At 51.9% G+C, this 16,531-nt stretch overlaps 1 protein-coding gene across 1 annotated transcript in view; it reads left to right on the top strand.

Moving 5' to 3' along the window:
• Window positions 1-970: 970 nt before the first annotated feature.
• The window catches only part of NUDCD3 (NudC domain containing 3), a 61,906-nt gene continuing 46,345 nt past the window's right edge, over window positions 971-16,531 (top strand). Inside the window, exons 1-2 of the mRNA XM_084615406.1 lie at window positions 971-1,312; window positions 6,545-6,849. Coding sequence (XP_084471532.1) covers window positions 1,115-1,312; window positions 6,545-6,849 — 503 coding nt within the window. The 5' untranslated portion in view covers window positions 971-1,114. The remainder of the gene's footprint in view (window positions 1,313-6,544; window positions 6,850-16,531) is intronic.

Below are 16,531 nucleotides of genomic sequence, written 5' to 3'. Positions count from 1 at the left end.
CCTGCAGCAAGCCCAGCAGAATTTTGTGGGCAAATAAATCAAAAGGGGGAAACATGAAGTTTCAAAGGCATTTCCCAGCACCAAAGCCATTCTGAGTTCTCATTTCTATAGACCTTGTTTTGTTTGAGTCAACCCATCCAGGGACAGACGTGGTAGGAGACGTGTATCAGTGCTACTGTTTCAGGCTCTCTGCAGACTCGGGCACAGGCTGCCCCAGATTGGGGAGGGCTCTTGGTGGCAGACTAGTCTGGGATGAGTAATGACCCTTAGAGAATGAGAGTGAAGTTGGGAGGCAGGTGTGATCGGGGGGAACTGGGGGCACATAGGGCCAGCCCCCTCCCAACACCCCACCCCCCAACCCTCTGGTCCAGCCCCCCAGGCCCTGCCCCCAACCACCCCAGTCCAGCCCCTCCCAAAACCCTGCATCCAACACCCCCCCCAAACCCTCTGGTCCAGCCCCCCCATGCCCTGCCCCCAACCCCCCCCGGTCCAGCCCCCTCCCAAAACCCTGCATCCAACACCCCCCCAAACCCTCTGGTCCTGCCCCCACCCCCCCCAGTCCAGGCCCCCCCAACCCCCTGGTCCAGCCCCCTCCCAAAACCCTGCATCCAGCCCCCTTCCGATGGTGCCCCCCCGCCCCCAGGCCAGCCCCTCACCATGCCCCGCCCCCGCCCCCACTCCCACTCCCACCCCCACGAGAGAGCGGCGGCAGCCCCGGACAGGGAATCGCGGGAACCCCGCCCCTCCCCTCCCCTCCCCTCCCGCGCATCGAACCGTGACGCCGGCTCTCAAGATGGCGCCCAGATGCGTCACGCGCTGGGGCGGCGCTCTCTCGCTCGCCGTCGCCATCTCTATGGTCACCAGGCTTGTCTCTATGGCGACGGCCGCGGTTGCCGGCCGGAGCGTTTAGCGGGGCGGCACGAGCGGAAGTAGCCGCCGGGAGCCGTCCCGGCAGGGGCCGGAAGTGCCTGGCGGGAGGAAGCTGGGTTGCCCTGGCAGCGGAGGAGCCTGGCCCTGAGGAGCCCTCCCCTCCCCACCCCCCTCGGCGCCCTAGAGACTCGGCGGGGCCCAGCCCGGCCCGGCCCAGGCCTCTCTGCTCCCCCCCCCCCCCGCCATGGACCCGGCTCCTGCCATGACCGACATGTACGACCAGGCGCTGCTGGGCATCCTGCAGCACGTGGGCAACGTCCGGGAGTTCCTCGGCGTCCTCTTCGGCTTCCTCTACCGCAAGACGGATTTCTACCGCCTCCTGGGGCGGCCCGACGACCGGCTGGGCTTCCCGCCCGGGGCGGCGCAGACCATGGCCCTCCAGGTAACCCGGGGCCCCAGGCCGGCCGGGGCGCTGCGGGGCGCAGCCGTGGTCCCGGGTTCCCGGCGGCCGGCCGGCGTCTCGAGCCTCCTGGCTGTCCGGGGAGCTGGTCGCTGACGTCTGCCCGAGTCTGCAGGCAGCCCGAGACGCGAGCTCGGGCAGATGCGAATTGGGCCATGCCTGGCAACAGGGCGGGGGGGGGGGCGAATGCTGAAACCGTCAGCTGACAGGATACGTGCTAAAGTTAACTATTTCGCGGATCAGCCGGGCACAAAGATCCAGCCGAAGTCCTAAATGGCCTCCCGCCCCTTTGGAAGTGCCCCAGACCCAACCATCTCCATCCCAGCTGCCAGAACCTCCAGCTTCCCCGGGGCAACTTCACCAGCGCAGTTCTGCCCTGTTAGGCCAGGATTAACGCAAAGGGCGGGGACGGCTTTGCATTAATGGCTCTCTCGCACCAGCATCTGAGCACAGATCCTGGTCGGCTTCCCTCACAGAGTATAACCGTTGTTCATGACACTGCCATCCTGAGGTCTTGGAGCGGTGGACCAGGCCATCATCAGTTGCTCTCATGATGTATAGTGGTGGTTAGTGGCATTCTTACACCAGGGTCTGAGTGGGGCCAACTATGTTACATGAGTAGTTTGCACATGCCTGGTGACTCCCTAGCTAAGGGTAGAGTTACTCTTTTTATTTGTTTGGCAACCTTCTAGAAATGTTTGCCACTCCACAAGCAAATAAAGACCCAGGCCTCGCTCTGGGGAGCGTTCAGTCCGTGTGCCATGGCACAAGTGAACCCTATAAACACCCGAAGGGGATGGAGAGTGAAGGGAAGAGGGGAGGATGATTGTGAGGTTGATCAGTAAAGAGCTGATTGTGTAATTCCTTTGTTATTTGCAGGTTACGTTGCTCTCCTGTCATGTCTTAGAGGTTCCACATCAAAAATGATGTTTCGGGAGGAATTGGAATGAGGGGAGAAAGGTGTCGGGGCAAATATGTTTGGGGACAAGAGACGAAGGGAGGATCATGGTTGGTGCTGCTGTTGGAGCAGAGGGCACATGGAGGAGCACTTCAGAGATGTAGGCAAGGGCAGCATGATAGAAGAGGATAAGAAGTTTGAATGTGATGCACAGTACAGTGGGGAGCCAGTGGAATGACGCATGGTAGCTGACCTCCTCAGAGGAATGTCCATGAGAGAGGATATTGACAGCAATGTTTTGCACACACTGGAGGGGTTAAAGTTGGTGGTTAAAAATGCCTGACAGGGAGTGATTGCAGTAGTCAAGGCAAGAGGAGAAGTCTGAGTGATATTGACAGAGAGGAAGGGGGGAATTTGAGAGAGACTTTGGAGGGAAAAGCGTGTGGATTTGACCATAGCTTGGCAGAGAGGGAGGTGTCGAAGACTTCTCCTCCAGGTTTCAGTGTTTGCTTTCTATTTCTAAGCCTTGCTTTTCACTCGGAGCTTCTCAGCCCTCTCATTTTGTGTTGAAATGCACCCTGCTTGGCCTCAGCCTTTTGGATCTGGGAGAAGGTTTTCTTTGGAATGCTTAAAACTCAAAAATGGCTCGATGGGGGAAGACCTGGTTGTTTTTTACAGTCTAGTTTGTTTTATCCTCAAAAACTGGTAGCTTACATTTTTAAATATCAATTTTGCTGCATACATAGTCAATCAGGAGTCAATATTTACCAGTTGGTTTGAAAGGTTTGTTATTTATACAGCATTACAGAGGTGTGCTTGATGTCTTAGAAATCAGTAGTCTGTAAAAGTTCCCTCACCCAAGGCTATTCCGTTCTAAGTAAGATGGAAAGGAGTGTTGTCTAGTGGGTGGAGCAGAGGGATAGAGGTCAAGAGATTTGGAACTGTATTCTTGGCTCTGTCAGTGACTTGCTTTGTGATCTTGAACAAGTTGATTCCCTCCCCCGTGTAAAATAGGATCTTAATTATCTACCTTACAGGCACGTTGTGTGTCTCCGTGCATGTTTGCAAAGGATTCTGCGACTCAAAAAAGGACCTAGAGAAGAGTCAGATATTAAGTATTTCTTATCATAATGAAGTTTTAAGGAACTGGAAATTGCCTGCTACACGCGTGCATTCATTTTCAATTAACAATTTAATGCTGAGTACTGTATAGTGTTCCAGTGAGGTGCAGGGCAAGCGTGCCTTATCTGGAAGAGCACGTTTGAAGTAAACACAGCCCCATTTAGTATGGTGTTTATGTGAAGGCATAAATGCGCTATGCTGGCACAGACCCTAATTTAAAATACCCAGGCTGCAAAGTGGCCAAGTTAGCGATGCTGTGGAAAGTTTGAAATCACCTTGCTTTAGAGAAAGCTCTCTCTACTTGGAGCTGGGTACTCCAGAGCTGCAGTCCTGGAGACCCCATCCCTCTCTGACCTTAGGCAAGCAGCATGGAAGTGACCTGCAGAGAGGAGCAGAGAACTGGCATGAGAGTTTTCTCATCCCCCAGTGGAACGGACAGGATGTTGTTTTCAAGGAGAGCATTCATTCCAAGTGTTTTGCAGGAGTCTACATTAAATTGGTGTAGACAAAAATAGAGGCAAACTAAAGAGTTTTAAACAGTCTGAGTAACAATCCCTTTCCCTCTCAGTTGCTTAGGTTACAAGTCTCTTGTGATGTTGTAATCTCATTAGTTCTCCAGGAAAACCAGGGAAGGCAATGTCTGATATTTCTAATGTTCAAAAAGACCATTAAAAAAACCAGGTAACTCCCCTTTTTGAGTAAATAGGTGGCTTTTCAGGGCTTCGTGAAGCATAAAGAAGCGGACAAAGCACATACCCACTGTTTCCTTTGCAGATCATGTTTCAATAAACAGGGACGTACTGAGGGGGAGGAGCCAAGGAGCATGAAGGGACCGCATAGGCAGTGGGCTTATACTAGGGTTGGTGATGGTGGGCTGCACAAGGAGGCCCTGTGACTGTAGCTCTGTGCTTCCCTGCCCAGCAGCAATAGTGAGTCAGAGCAACTCCCTCTCTGCCCTCCTAATGGGGCTGCCTCTCTCACCACAGCAAGTTTAGAGCGGCATCCCTGCTTTCCAGAAAATGAAGCAGAGCGCAGCTGCTGTTGCTTTTGATCTAGAACTGAGGTCTGCGGAGATCTAGGGTCCCAACATCCTGCATTGCAGCTTAACATTGCATTATGGGGGACCGCTGCTTTGATGGCAGAAAGGGGACAAAATCCTCAGTCCAGGGCTTATGCGACCCCCATGTGCTGCCCCTGCCAAAAGAGACTGCTGGCTAGTAGCCAGAGATGGTAAGGGGAGTCATTCCAAGAATTCAGAGCTTCAGAGAAGCCCATCAACAATTGTAGCCAACTTCTGTAAGTTAGAGCTGACCTTGGGGTTGTTCTAACTCATGTTAGGGGCTGTGCTGTCCTCAGGGGCAGCCCAGAATCCTGTGCGTGCAAAGGTGATATAAAGCCCCCTTTGCCTTCCCCATGCTTGTGCTGCGCAACCCAAGGTGCGTGCAGGATATGGTCCTTGGACTTGTAGCCTGTGAGCCCCAAAGGTGAGGGTGCCTGTAGACCCCGTTAGAGAACTCTGCAGCCTGTACTAGCAATTAGGTAGATAAGTTGCTATGCACAAGGAACAGCCAGATGATGTGACAGACCAGTAAGTGTTACGGCCTGTTGAGGAGAGAATGTGAATCTTCTAAATGAGAAACTGTGTCCTGGTTCCCCCAGAGGAGTAGCTCAGGTCTAATGACTGTGTGAGAACAAACCACTGCACAGTAGCCTAAATCTTGATTTCCCCAGAGAGAGGCCATTCTGGGCTCCGGCTTCAGTCACTTCCAGGACATGCTGTTTCTTTCCACTAGCCACGGGCATTCAGAGCCGAGACACTGCTCCCAATGATACTGTGCTGCAGAGCAGTTCAGAGGTGCCACCCTCCCTTCTCAGCTCAGGATTTTGGGTCCTGTCCTGATTTAAAGGGCACGGTCTGAGCCTTGTCTCTGAATGCTCTGCCTTGGGCTGGTTTGTGTTTCATGACTGAAATGCAGCTGGCCGGGTGGGTCTCTATGAATAGCACATGTGAATCATTCCCTGGGATTCTTTGGGAGCGGCAGTGCCTGGTTTCAGGCTGTGGCTGCACTAATGTGCTCTTTGCCCTAACGCTTCTCCAGAGGAGCTGCTGGTGGCAATGTCTCTCCTTTCGAGAGAGCTCTGCCCTTCGGACTGAGCCCGCCTGTAGCCTGGCTTCTCTGTCCAGTGTCTATTCCCAGAACTGCTGACTCCTCTAGAACTGTTGCTGTGTTTCTTTCGTCAGCTTTCTGCTAGCTTGATCAGGCAGCAGGTACGGATTTAAAAACAAAAGCCCAGTGAACGTGTGAACTGGGGAGTTTGGAGGGGAGGACCCAGTGTGGGGTTAGGGTTGGGGTGAGGTGATGCAATTGGAGAAGTAGCCAAGACCAAGTGGGTCGGGGAGTGGCAAGATTGCACCTGAAGACGAACGAAGCAGGTTGGAAGCTGCTGGCTTATCTAATCGTCCCTCCTTAGGCCTCTCTTCTGATCTGCCACTCCCCCAGTGGCCTCCCATTCTGTTTTACACACACACAAAGCAAACCCAACCTATTTCTATTTTAGATTAAAAAAAGAGAACCAATGTAATGTGAGAGAGAGAGAGAGCACGGTGTATGTGTCTCAGGGTAACTTGAGCCACAGTGAGCTGCCTCAGAGCAATGACCCCACTGGAGGTTTCCTACTTAGGTACAGTCTGCAGAAATGGAAGATGACAGGTTTCAGAGTAACAGCCGTGTTAGTCTGTATTCGCAAAAAGAAAAGGAGGACTTGTGGCACCTTAGAGACTAACCAATTTATTTGAGCATGAGCTTTCGTGAGCTACAGCTCACTTCATCGATGAAGTGAGCTGTAGCTCACGAAAGCTCATGCTCAAATAAATTGGTTAGTCTCTAAGGTGCCACAAGTCCTCCTTTTCTTTTTGAGAAATGGAAGAATACATTTGCTTATTTCTGTGTCACCTAAAGAATCTGTCAGCTCTCACTGCTCTAGGCAGGCATGCTTTCTGTCACCTGCCTTTGAGAGCAGTTTCCTGTTAGAAGCAGTGCTATACTGAACTAGTGTCTCTTTTCCAATCTCGGTTCCTCTAGTGTCAAGGTGGAAACCCTGCACCACGTCTGCTTCTGAGATACACGCATATTAGCTGTGGATTGATGGCTTGGCTACCTGCTTGTTTGCTTGATTGGCTTTGTCTCTTTCAGGCATTCAAGAACTTTGAACACCTGGCCCGTCAGGATGACGAGGAGAGGCGGCGCGAGCTTGTGGAGAAGATGAGGAAAAGGGAGGAGGAAGCGGCAGCGGAGAGGACAAAAGTGCCTGCTGTGGCTCAGGAAATTGAGATCCGCTCGGCAGCAGAGCCCGTCCCTGACCCGGATGATGGGGCAGCCGCCAGGCCTCAAGAGCCCACTGCAGTGGAGGAGACAGCTGAAGCAGTGGACAGTTCTGCAGCCTCAGAGCCACCAGGAGCAGCTGCCCCAGTGGAGTCCCAGCCATCAGCATTGCCCAAGTAAGGGTTTCTTGTTACGGTACTTCCCTTGTGTTCGTTGTAAGCCTAAGTAGCTCATTCTGAATAGAGTCTAGTCCTCGGTCCTAGCTCACGAGGTGACGGGGTGGTGGGAAGGCTGCACTTCTCCAGGGTGGTGTTTAGATTCTTCCCAACAGAGAGAACACTGTGTTGTGTGGGCACAGGGCAGCCCCAGTCTTGTCAGGCCCATCCGTCAGAGGAGGTGATGTGGATTCACAGAAGCATGGTAGAAGCCTTCAGATTTGGTTTCCTGTGCTCCTTTCTGGGTACTTCAGTCTGTCTGCTCTCTTCTCTCCTCTAAGCGGAGGATGTAGTCTGTTAGCACATCCCTCTTCACAGCACTGCAGTACAATTGTTTGCTTAGCCAGGTCACTAGGCCTTCCTCCCCGGTGGTCACGTCACACACAGTCGAGACAAGGCCACAAAGCATCTTTTCTCTCAGTATGGGATGTGGGGCTGTTTGTGCATCTCCACAGACTCTACTACTTGACTGTGTTTCAGTGCATTCGGGGAAAATCTGGGCAGCTAACCCATAATGCCTTGGGAGGTTAGGTGCCCAAGTCCCTCAGTCCACTTTGAGCACTGGGATTTTTCAGCGGCCCTGCACCAAGAGTAGACACACATGGGGCAGTGCACTCTGGGAGGTTACCACACAGACAGCTGGGAGCAGGGCGGACCAGCCAAACTGGTTATGCCAGCGCAGTTAGGGTCTAACTACACAGCAAAACAAATTACCTTGTCCCAGCCTGGGCTGCAGGCTTGGGTACACACTAGCTGATTAATCAAGCCATATATAAAGCTGATTGTTTCACTCCTTGGTATGAGCTGTAATGTCAATGGAACCAGAAGATCAAGTTGTTTTCTTTTGTTCCTTGGGGTTTCTCACTCCCCTGTGGAAGATCTCCCTGGCTCAGGCCAAGGCCAGCGCATACATTCCAGAGCAAAGCTGGAATCTCCATTTTTGAACTGGCCAGTTTTTAAAGCCTCTGTACGGATGTCTGTTACCCCTGTGTGAGTGAGGAGCATTCTGCTGGCCTGCGCTCTCCTAAAACAATGGCAAATGACTCTTTGCAAGGCTAAGTCAAAATGTCTCCTCTTTCCGAGAGTGATTTTGTGGGGAGGAGCTGTGCCTATTTCAGCTGGGCTCTGCTCCAGGTCATGCCCACCTGTCACTCTGGAGGAGCTGTTCTAGAATGTTGAGTGATCTAGAAGCACAGCTACTGCTGGGAATATATCAGGGCAGGTTCTTTGGATAGCTGGCTGCCCTGCCCAGCCTGTACAAACCACAAAGACTAGGGGATGTGAGGATGGCAGAGAGGGATTGGATGGTCCAGGGGACAGGTGATGGCATACAAAGCATTTTGCCTCCAGATCATCCATTCAAATCTAGAGCAGATTAACGAGTGAAAGCATTACCAGCTGGTGGCTCTTTAACTGCCTTTGTGAAGTGAAATTCAGTGTGATATGAAGTGGGCACCTGTCCATTAATTAACAGGGCCTGTGTGGTCCCCTTTATTGACATGCTCCTAAGAGAGGGCAAGGATTTAATGGGCCACAGCGATTCTTGGCAATGTCAGGCTGGTTAGGCGGGGGCAGTTTGTCCCTGTGATAGGAGCTCTCAGTCTCCGGTATCCGTTTAGTACCTTTCAGGAGCACTAAATTAACTGTAAATAGCAAAGAAGTGTTAATAAGACACCAGGCTAGTGAAGTATTAAGGGCCACACATGAGTCTCTCTGGGCAAATAGTTCCGTTTGATCCTCAGGGATGGGGATGCTCCTTGTTTCTCTCTGAGGAGACAATGCCAGAAGAATGGAAGAAAAGGATTACCATAACTCTGCGTTTTTGGCTGTTATAGTGGTGTGTGTGTCTGATCCTTAGTGTACCTTTCCTGTGGTTTGAGAGAGCTGCTGTATGTGTGGTGGATCCAGAACGTATAGCCTTCCCTGCTCCTCCCGTTACCTTATAGTGTGTCTATTAAAACATTGTTATTGGGGTGGGAGACAAATATCCAGCTCTGCATATCATGACCTTCTGCCCCATGCCCCCAACCCAGAGCACACAGACTGTTTCATTCCTATGAGTCTGGGGGTGCTAAGCGGTCAGGGCTTAGCAGGCTGGGATCTTTTTCAATCCCCTGGCATCCCTCAAGAGCAGAGCCACCACCCAAAGGCAGACCAAGGGTAGTGTGGCACTGCCAGGACTCCCAGAGATGGGGAAAGATGGCTTTCCCCCCTTGACTGTGCTTTTTCTGCCCAAGCAACAGTGTGTGTTTGGCAGGACCATCCCCACATCAGCAGATCAGAATGTTGCAGGCAAAGGATTATGGGAAGTCCTTGCGTCATTGTCTCCGAATGCTATCTCTCTGACAGAGAAAAGGCTACGTAAGCATGAAAAGTGAAGGGCCTTGCATTGCAGTAAAGTCTCTCTCACTCCCTCCCATTCCCCCCGCCCATGCTTATTGCAGTTTGCAAAGCTGCTGTACGTGTGCTGACAGCAGTGGAGAGGAAGATTCTCCAGCACAGGGAGCTGTGTTGACTTTATCCCCTTCCAGCGTGCCACGGTTTTGCAGCAGGGCTGGCATGCCTGCAGCGAGGGAACAAGCTGAAAGGGCTGGTTGTGTTGGTGAATGCCTGGAGTGGCTTTCCTCTTAAGAGCGCTACAAGTAGGTCTCCAGAGCCTTTTGGTGCTTCAGAATAGGGCAGCTGGAAGAGTGTGTCTTCGCCAGCACAATCTAACTAGCTTGCATGCTGAGTTTGTGCAGCAGCAAGTGAAAGGATGGGACAGAGCGATCCCTGGGAGCTGGAACCAAATGGCTGAGCGGATTGGTGACAGCCAGTGAGCCTTCCACCTCTAGATTTCCTGGGTACATGTGATGTATGTCAGTGATGAATGAGGCCAGTGAGAAAAGGCCATTGGAAAGAGAGAGGCTGATCAACTTGATTCTAGTGAGGAGTCCGACCCGAGACCTCTTTGATTCACATAAAAGAACCAGGTGGCCTGCCTCCTGGTGGCTAGGACAGAGGATGTGAAGCAGGAGTGCACCCTGAGGCTGCTGGGTTATTCCCATGTGGGACCAAATGCAGCAAGGATGGGAAGATTAGAAAGGAACAAGAGCTTCAGGGAAGGAGAAGGAGAACGAGAACGGAAGAAAAGAATGACTTTCTGCCAGGGCTGTAGTTGTCCTGTGCATAAAAGCTTCATTCTCCCAGACTGTCAGTCTGGCACCTTTCACTAGCATGAAATTTACAAGAAAACCCGTTAGTAATGGCAGATCCCTTGAGCTTCCCGTGCAGACCATGCAGCCGGGGCCCTCGCTAGCATGGCTAAAACCGACTTTTTTTCTAAAAATACACTTGAAAAATTAAATCTCAGTGTGCAAAAAAAGACCTGAATGCAAGCTACTAGCACGCAGGTTTAATTTCAGATTTATTGTGTTAATAGTCCGTGGGACTAAGGTTTGACTTTGTTCTCTTGCTATAAACACAATAGTTGCTGGGAGTAATGAGTACTTAAGGGTGGGCACTTAAGTCCCTATAAACAGAAGTTCTATGAACAAATGTCTGGACTGGGGAAAATAAGAAAGATGAATTAGAAGCGATACTAAGGGAAGGAGATTATGATGCGGTGGGCATAGGATGCATCTTGTTATGGATGTGTGTGAGCTGATGGGTGCAGTGTCTGTTGGAGATACAAAAAGAGCAGCTCTACACCTGCTTAGCTGAGAGGCTTGGAATGAGTGTGCTACAGCCGGGTTCTGTGAGCAACACTTGTTTCCAAGAGCAATTGAAGTTTTTGGCTTTAATTTCTCAAGCCCCATGGTGTGGGACCTCGGGGACAAACTCTCTCCCTGGGCAGCCTCATGAAGTCGAAGACCAGTCAGGTCTCTCTTTTTGACCGCCTGATAAATTTGTGTTCAAGGGCTGGCCCTGGAGCTGCTGTCCCATATGGGACAGTCAGGTGTTTAAACAGTGTGGTTGAGCTAAGTATCCAGCAAACTGGCTGTGCTGTCTAGTGGGTGCTGTAGTTTCAGTCCCACTGGACCTGGGCTGAGCCTTCAGGATCTTCAGGGAACTCTACAGCAAAGCCAGTGAATTTCTCTACAGCTCCTGGCTGGTGTGAGGTCTGCATGGCTAGTGTTACTACAATGACGGAGCATGGTTAAGCTCAGAAGGGAACTGATCGTGTAGGGCTTCTCCAGGCTTGTATTTTTCCAGGCTAATTGTGGTGGGTATTGTCCTGTTTGTTAAAGAATGGCTCAAAGCGAAAAAAGCATGCAGAGAGATTGCTTCTTTCAGTATAGACTGCCCGCTCTGAGGAGCTACGCTGGGGGCGATTTCACCATATGGAAAAGTGTTGGCAGATAGGGCGTTGCAATATCTGCATCGGAAATTCTTTTAGTAGCCTGAATCTTCAAGTCCCCTGTGGTGTGTGGATCCAAGAAGAAGACGGCCTTGTCATGAGGACCTCATTCTGTCCCTGGTCCCTGTGATGGGCATCTATGGGCCACACTTGTTGGGAAAGGAATATTCAGCTGTCTGTAGGGAAGAGTACAAGTCCTCTCAAGAGGCTGGGCTGCCATTCTTCAGCCAGCTCTCACCCTAGAAAGCGAGGCTTTGCTGACCAACTTTGCTGCTGACGTTGCTGAGTGAGAAGGACTACTTCAGGGCAGTCACTAGGCAGCAGTGTCTCTACAGCCCCTCTGCCAGCTAGGCTGGTTCTCCTCCTCTTTCCATATCCGGCCCTGAGCCCATTGAATTCAGTGGTTTGGACCCTTTATTCATAACCCCTCCCCACCTCCTCTCACATTTATGCATGGCTGTGTCATTGCAGGGATCAGTAGAACTGGGTGGGGAGCCGCAGATTCACTGGATAAGGTCTCTCAGGCCCAAAGTCCTCCAGGGATGCCTGCTGCTCAGAGAATCAGCTCAGAACGGAGAGATTCTGCAGAATCTAAAGAGGGCTGTTTTGCTGAGCTGACTGTAGCTAGTGCTGTCTGCCCCTGGGTGGCGCTGCAGTCACCCAAAAGAATGTCAAGGGCTAGAACATGCATTCAGGGCATTTGGATAATGACTATTAATAATTTAAAGAGCAGTTCCTTCTGCACAACCCCCCCCCTGACAAAATTCAATGCCACCAGCCTGGTTAGTAAGAGCTTATGAATAATGCGCATCCCCAATAGCTAGCTGAATGCAAAACTGAGATAAAACAAAAATATTTTTCTCTCTTCTTAGGGGGGGAAAATAAGAAAAAAACAAACGTGTTAGTTCCCCAAACTTTAGTGCTGTGTAAATGTAGGGCATTTAGCATCCCAGCTGCATCAAGCCCCTGCAGCGGCTGGATGAGCTCCTGGGTTCCTGGGCTTGCATCCCGGCGCCTCTCGTAAACTGCCTCAGCATGGTCGTGGCTTTTACATGGCTGCAGCAGGTTTGGTTCCGCACTCTGGATAGCGCCGAATGGGTGCTTGCCAGGAACTCTGTAGACAAGAGGCTTGGGCCAGTCACTTCGTCTCTCTGGGCGTCAGTTCCAGTGGGGGTAATAGCTGGGCCCTTCCACACGGGTGTGTGAGTACGTATGTTAAAGATGGTGATGTTCAGATACTGTGGGAATGAGGGCCAGAAAAGTACCTTGAGAGACTCTGTCATGCCGAAGGCCTCTTCAGTGCAGCTCTTACCCACATACATATACCAGCCATTCCCAGCCCCATTGCAAGGCAGAAGTTTCCCCGGCACTTCTGTCTGTGTCTACTCGCCATTCCAGTTCACGGGGTATCTCGTGAGCACATCTCCCATCAGTTACGCTCTCCTAAATCTCAAGCCACTTGGTACTCCCACCTGCTCCTTTTCGGTTGAGCGTGGAATGACCGCATCTGAGGGAACATGGGCTTTGATCGCTCTCATGGAAATGAAGCACTTAGCTCTGCACTCCCCCTTGGCACTCCTTGCAGCAACAAGGTCGGGTAGCCTGGCTGCAGCCACCTCTCATTAATCAGGATCAGGCTCCCTTGTACCCCACGTCCTCACTTCACCGTGCTCTCATGCAGCAGTGGGCAGGGCCATGCCCTTAAGGGACAGGACCAGCACCATTTTAGGCTTAGTTAGTGCAGGTGACCGAGGGCACGTCCATCTCCCCAGCATGGGCTTGCTGATCCCTGGGGGACTTTGTCAGGCATATGGACGCTACCCCACCCATGATGAGGTGTCTCCAGCTTCTGTAGAATCATAGCAGGGGAAAGGACTGTTAGTCTGCAGCCATGTGGCTTGCGCAGGGTGGTGAATTCCCCCCTCCCCCTTCTTTGCAAGCAGTTCCCATCTGCTCTGAGAAGCCGTTCTCTTCATCATTCATGCTGCTTGAGCTCAGCTCCTAATTTTGAGCATCTCCCTTCTCACCCAGCCCCCTTCTTGGATTTGGCTCTGCATACATTTGCCACATAGCATTCAAAATAGTGCCCGGCGTCCCACATGTGCTGCAGTACTGTCTGGCCTTTGAGTTCTATTTATGCTTCTTGACTCTGGCTCTCAGCTCTTCTCCAGGAGGCTGAACTTTCATACTGACCTAGTGCTTCATTGCTATGTGGTGAGCTAGCCGCTCTTGAGAAGAAGCTGCTTCCCAGTGTTTTCTAGGAATTAGTTAATTTCCAGAACCGCACAACTGTTTGGAAAGCCATAGAGAGCCGGCAATGTCCGGGGGATGAGTGAAGCGAATGTCCTTGGGAGTCTAAATGTGGTGCAGGATGGTGGGTGTCTCATCTTCCCTCTTCTGTATTCTCTCTCCGGATAGTTACACAAGAACGGCCACACTGGGTCAGACCAAAGGTCCATCTAGCCCAGTGTCCTGTCTTCTGACAGTGGCCAATGCCAGGTGCTCCTGAGGGAATGAACAGAACAGGGAATCATCAAGTGATCCATCCCCTGTCGCCTATTCCCAACTTCTGGCAAACAGAGGCTAGGGACACCTAGTTCCCCCTCCCACTGCCGGCTCCACACCCAGCACTTCCTCACTGGTGCCTGCAGAGGGGCAACGCCCAGGTGGGTTCTGGTCAGTTTTACGATGCTCTTGCTGAGACAGGAAATTGCTCTGTGCTGGAGCAACAGGCGCTGGGTCCTGCGAGCGTGGGAGAAGGAGCAGCAAGTGAATTTCCCTCCTGCTCTGAGCAGCAGCAGAGCCAGAGGCTCGCACCGGTTCTGTTCTCGCACAGAGCTTGGCACCTCTGGCCCAGCAGCCTTGTGTTAGTGCCGGGGGCTGTGCTGAATACTGGGAGCACTGCGAACGCCATTCTCGGTGGGGAAGGGAGAAGAAGGGGAGCTTGAGTGAGACACGTGCAGGAGGGACGGGTACACAGACAGTGGAGTGGGGTGATAGGTTACCAGCAGGCAGAACTCAGGGCTAAGCTTGCTGCATGGCAAATCTGGGAGCTCTAGAGAGCTGCTTCACTCCATCCCATTGCTCTCCGGTGGAGGGACGGAGCAGCATCTACCAGGCTCAGCCAAACAGATGGTCGCCACCCTACAGGATCTATGGGGGATGGAAAGACCCCTCTAAAGAGGAGAAGGTTAAAAGGAGGAGATAGAAGAAGCAGAAAGTGGTTGCTGGCTGTGACTGAAGTTCAGGGGGCAGGTGGCAGTCAAGGTCTTTCAGCTTCTGCTGCAGTAGCTTGTGGGATTTGGAGCCTAGTGAAGCTCAGAAGTCAAGCCCTGACTCCCCGCAGTTTGAAAGTATTGGGAGGTGGGGTCCACGCCTTCCTCCCCCTGGCAGACTGAGAGAACCCAGAACTGAGAGAACACAGCAAAGCTCTTCTCTGCTGCTTCCAGGGCAACCCTTGGCTCTGGCCCCGCTCTGACACGAGTCCAAGGGTAGCGAGTTAAATCCGGTTACATCCTGAGAGGTATGTGCTCTTGGGGAGGAGAGGGACGGGGGTGGTGGTGGCGGTGGCAGCCTGCATGGGCCCAGCAGGGAGAAATACCAGATTCCCACAGTGATGGTAGCAACAGCAGGGAGAGGTCCTGAGAAAAAGGATGACCAGGGCCTCTAACTACCAGTGACCAGGGCTCCTGCACTGGCTCAACCCAGGGTGACTCCAGCCCAGCTGCTGCCTCCTTCACAGGCAGCAGGGAGTACAAGAAGCCACGGCTCTCGGCGCTCTTCCTGCATTTAGCAGGACATGTGGCAAAGAAGGGAGCAAACCAGTCAGTTTGGAGCCGCCGAATCTCTGCACCTGTGTGACCCAATTCTCACTCGCTTCCTTTTCGTAGCTCACACGTGGCTGGAAACTTTCCAAGCCCCAGAATCAGAGCAGCAAAACAGACTCCTGGTGAGACTCCTAGCAGAAGCCGAGGGAGCAGTCACGGCCCCTTACTGCTGGGGAAAGGTTTTCCAGATGCAGCCTGAGAACTCGTAATGCAGTGACATGTGAATGTCAACTGCAGGTCACTGATCCAGAGCAAACCAAAACCCTGGCCCAGGGAGTTCTGCAGCAACACATTTGTTTGCTTTAGAAAAGCCCTCAGAGCTATAGGGGAAACGAAGGAAAGGATCTTAGAGATTTAGAAAAGAGCTAGACCATTAGGAGTCAATATTGTCGAATGGTTAGAACGGGGGACTCTTACGTTCTGTCTCAGCTCTCCCGCTAACTCACTTTGCATATGTTACACTGCCAGCTGACATGGACTCTTGGGTTAAGAGAGCAGCGATGACACAGCGACTTGGCTTTTAACTCAGGTAAGCAGCTCGAGTTCAAGCCCGTGAGGTAGCTTGGGGCTGAACTTGAGCTGCTAAAGTTGAAAGCCGAGTTGCTGTGTCTTCACTGCCGTTTTAACCCACGCCAGCTAACGCAGGCTAAGAACCCGCCTTTGTTTTTGCAGTGCAGACATAGCCCCTGTGACGTGGCGTAACTGCTGTATCTGTATCAACGTCTGTGAACCAGGGATAATGGTGTTGCCCCGCAAGTGAGGCTTAATCATTGACTGTTAGGAAGGGCTTGGAGACTCTTCACTGAAAGGCAAGGTAGTGCTTACTGTCCTCCAGCCAGCCAGGGCTGTGTCACATCCCAGCTCTTAGGCACAGCCCCAGCAGCGCTTGTGATGTACTCGGTAATGCCATTCTCAGGGCAGGTAAAGTTCACTGCTGTAACTTCCCAGTAACTAGGTGGGTAGGAATGGCGATGACCTACAAAATCACTCGTTGCTTTCCAACTCCCTGTCCCTAGCGAGAGGCGGAATAAAATTGAACTGAAACGTGTTAATGTGGTGAGCTCTCTCAAGAGTGAATGCTTCTATTTCCTGGAGGCATCGGCATGAAATTAACTGTTTCCAGGGCATGATGGTTTCAGTCCTGTAGAGTTTCTATGAGAGTATAGAGTGCTTCAGCTCAGGAACAGCCTGGCCTGCCCGAAGCTGAACTGATTGTCACAAGCGCTTGCAAGATCAGCCGCTCTAGAAGGGAAAATTGACCCATGTGGAGAAGAACCTTTCTCCACTTCTCCCTGTGCTCTTAACAAGCGTTGGGGGTGCAACTACTTCACTACCACCCCAAGAGTACCAAGTGAAGTTCAAATGGCTGTCCCGAGTTGTTGCAAGGGGAGAGAAATGAAGGCAAGTTTTGCATTGACTCATTTAGGAGCGGGGTTGACCACAGCTCTTCACTATTAACTCATTTTAAAGGAGACTG

This window comes from Lepidochelys olivacea (assembly GCF_965140295.1).
Source record: "Lepidochelys olivacea isolate rLepOli2 genome assembly, chromosome: 26".
Lineage (NCBI taxonomy): Eukaryota > Metazoa > Chordata > Testudines > Cheloniidae > Lepidochelys > Lepidochelys olivacea.
The sequence above is the reverse complement of the archived record's forward strand: the minus strand, read 5'-3'. Positions and strand labels throughout refer to the sequence as shown.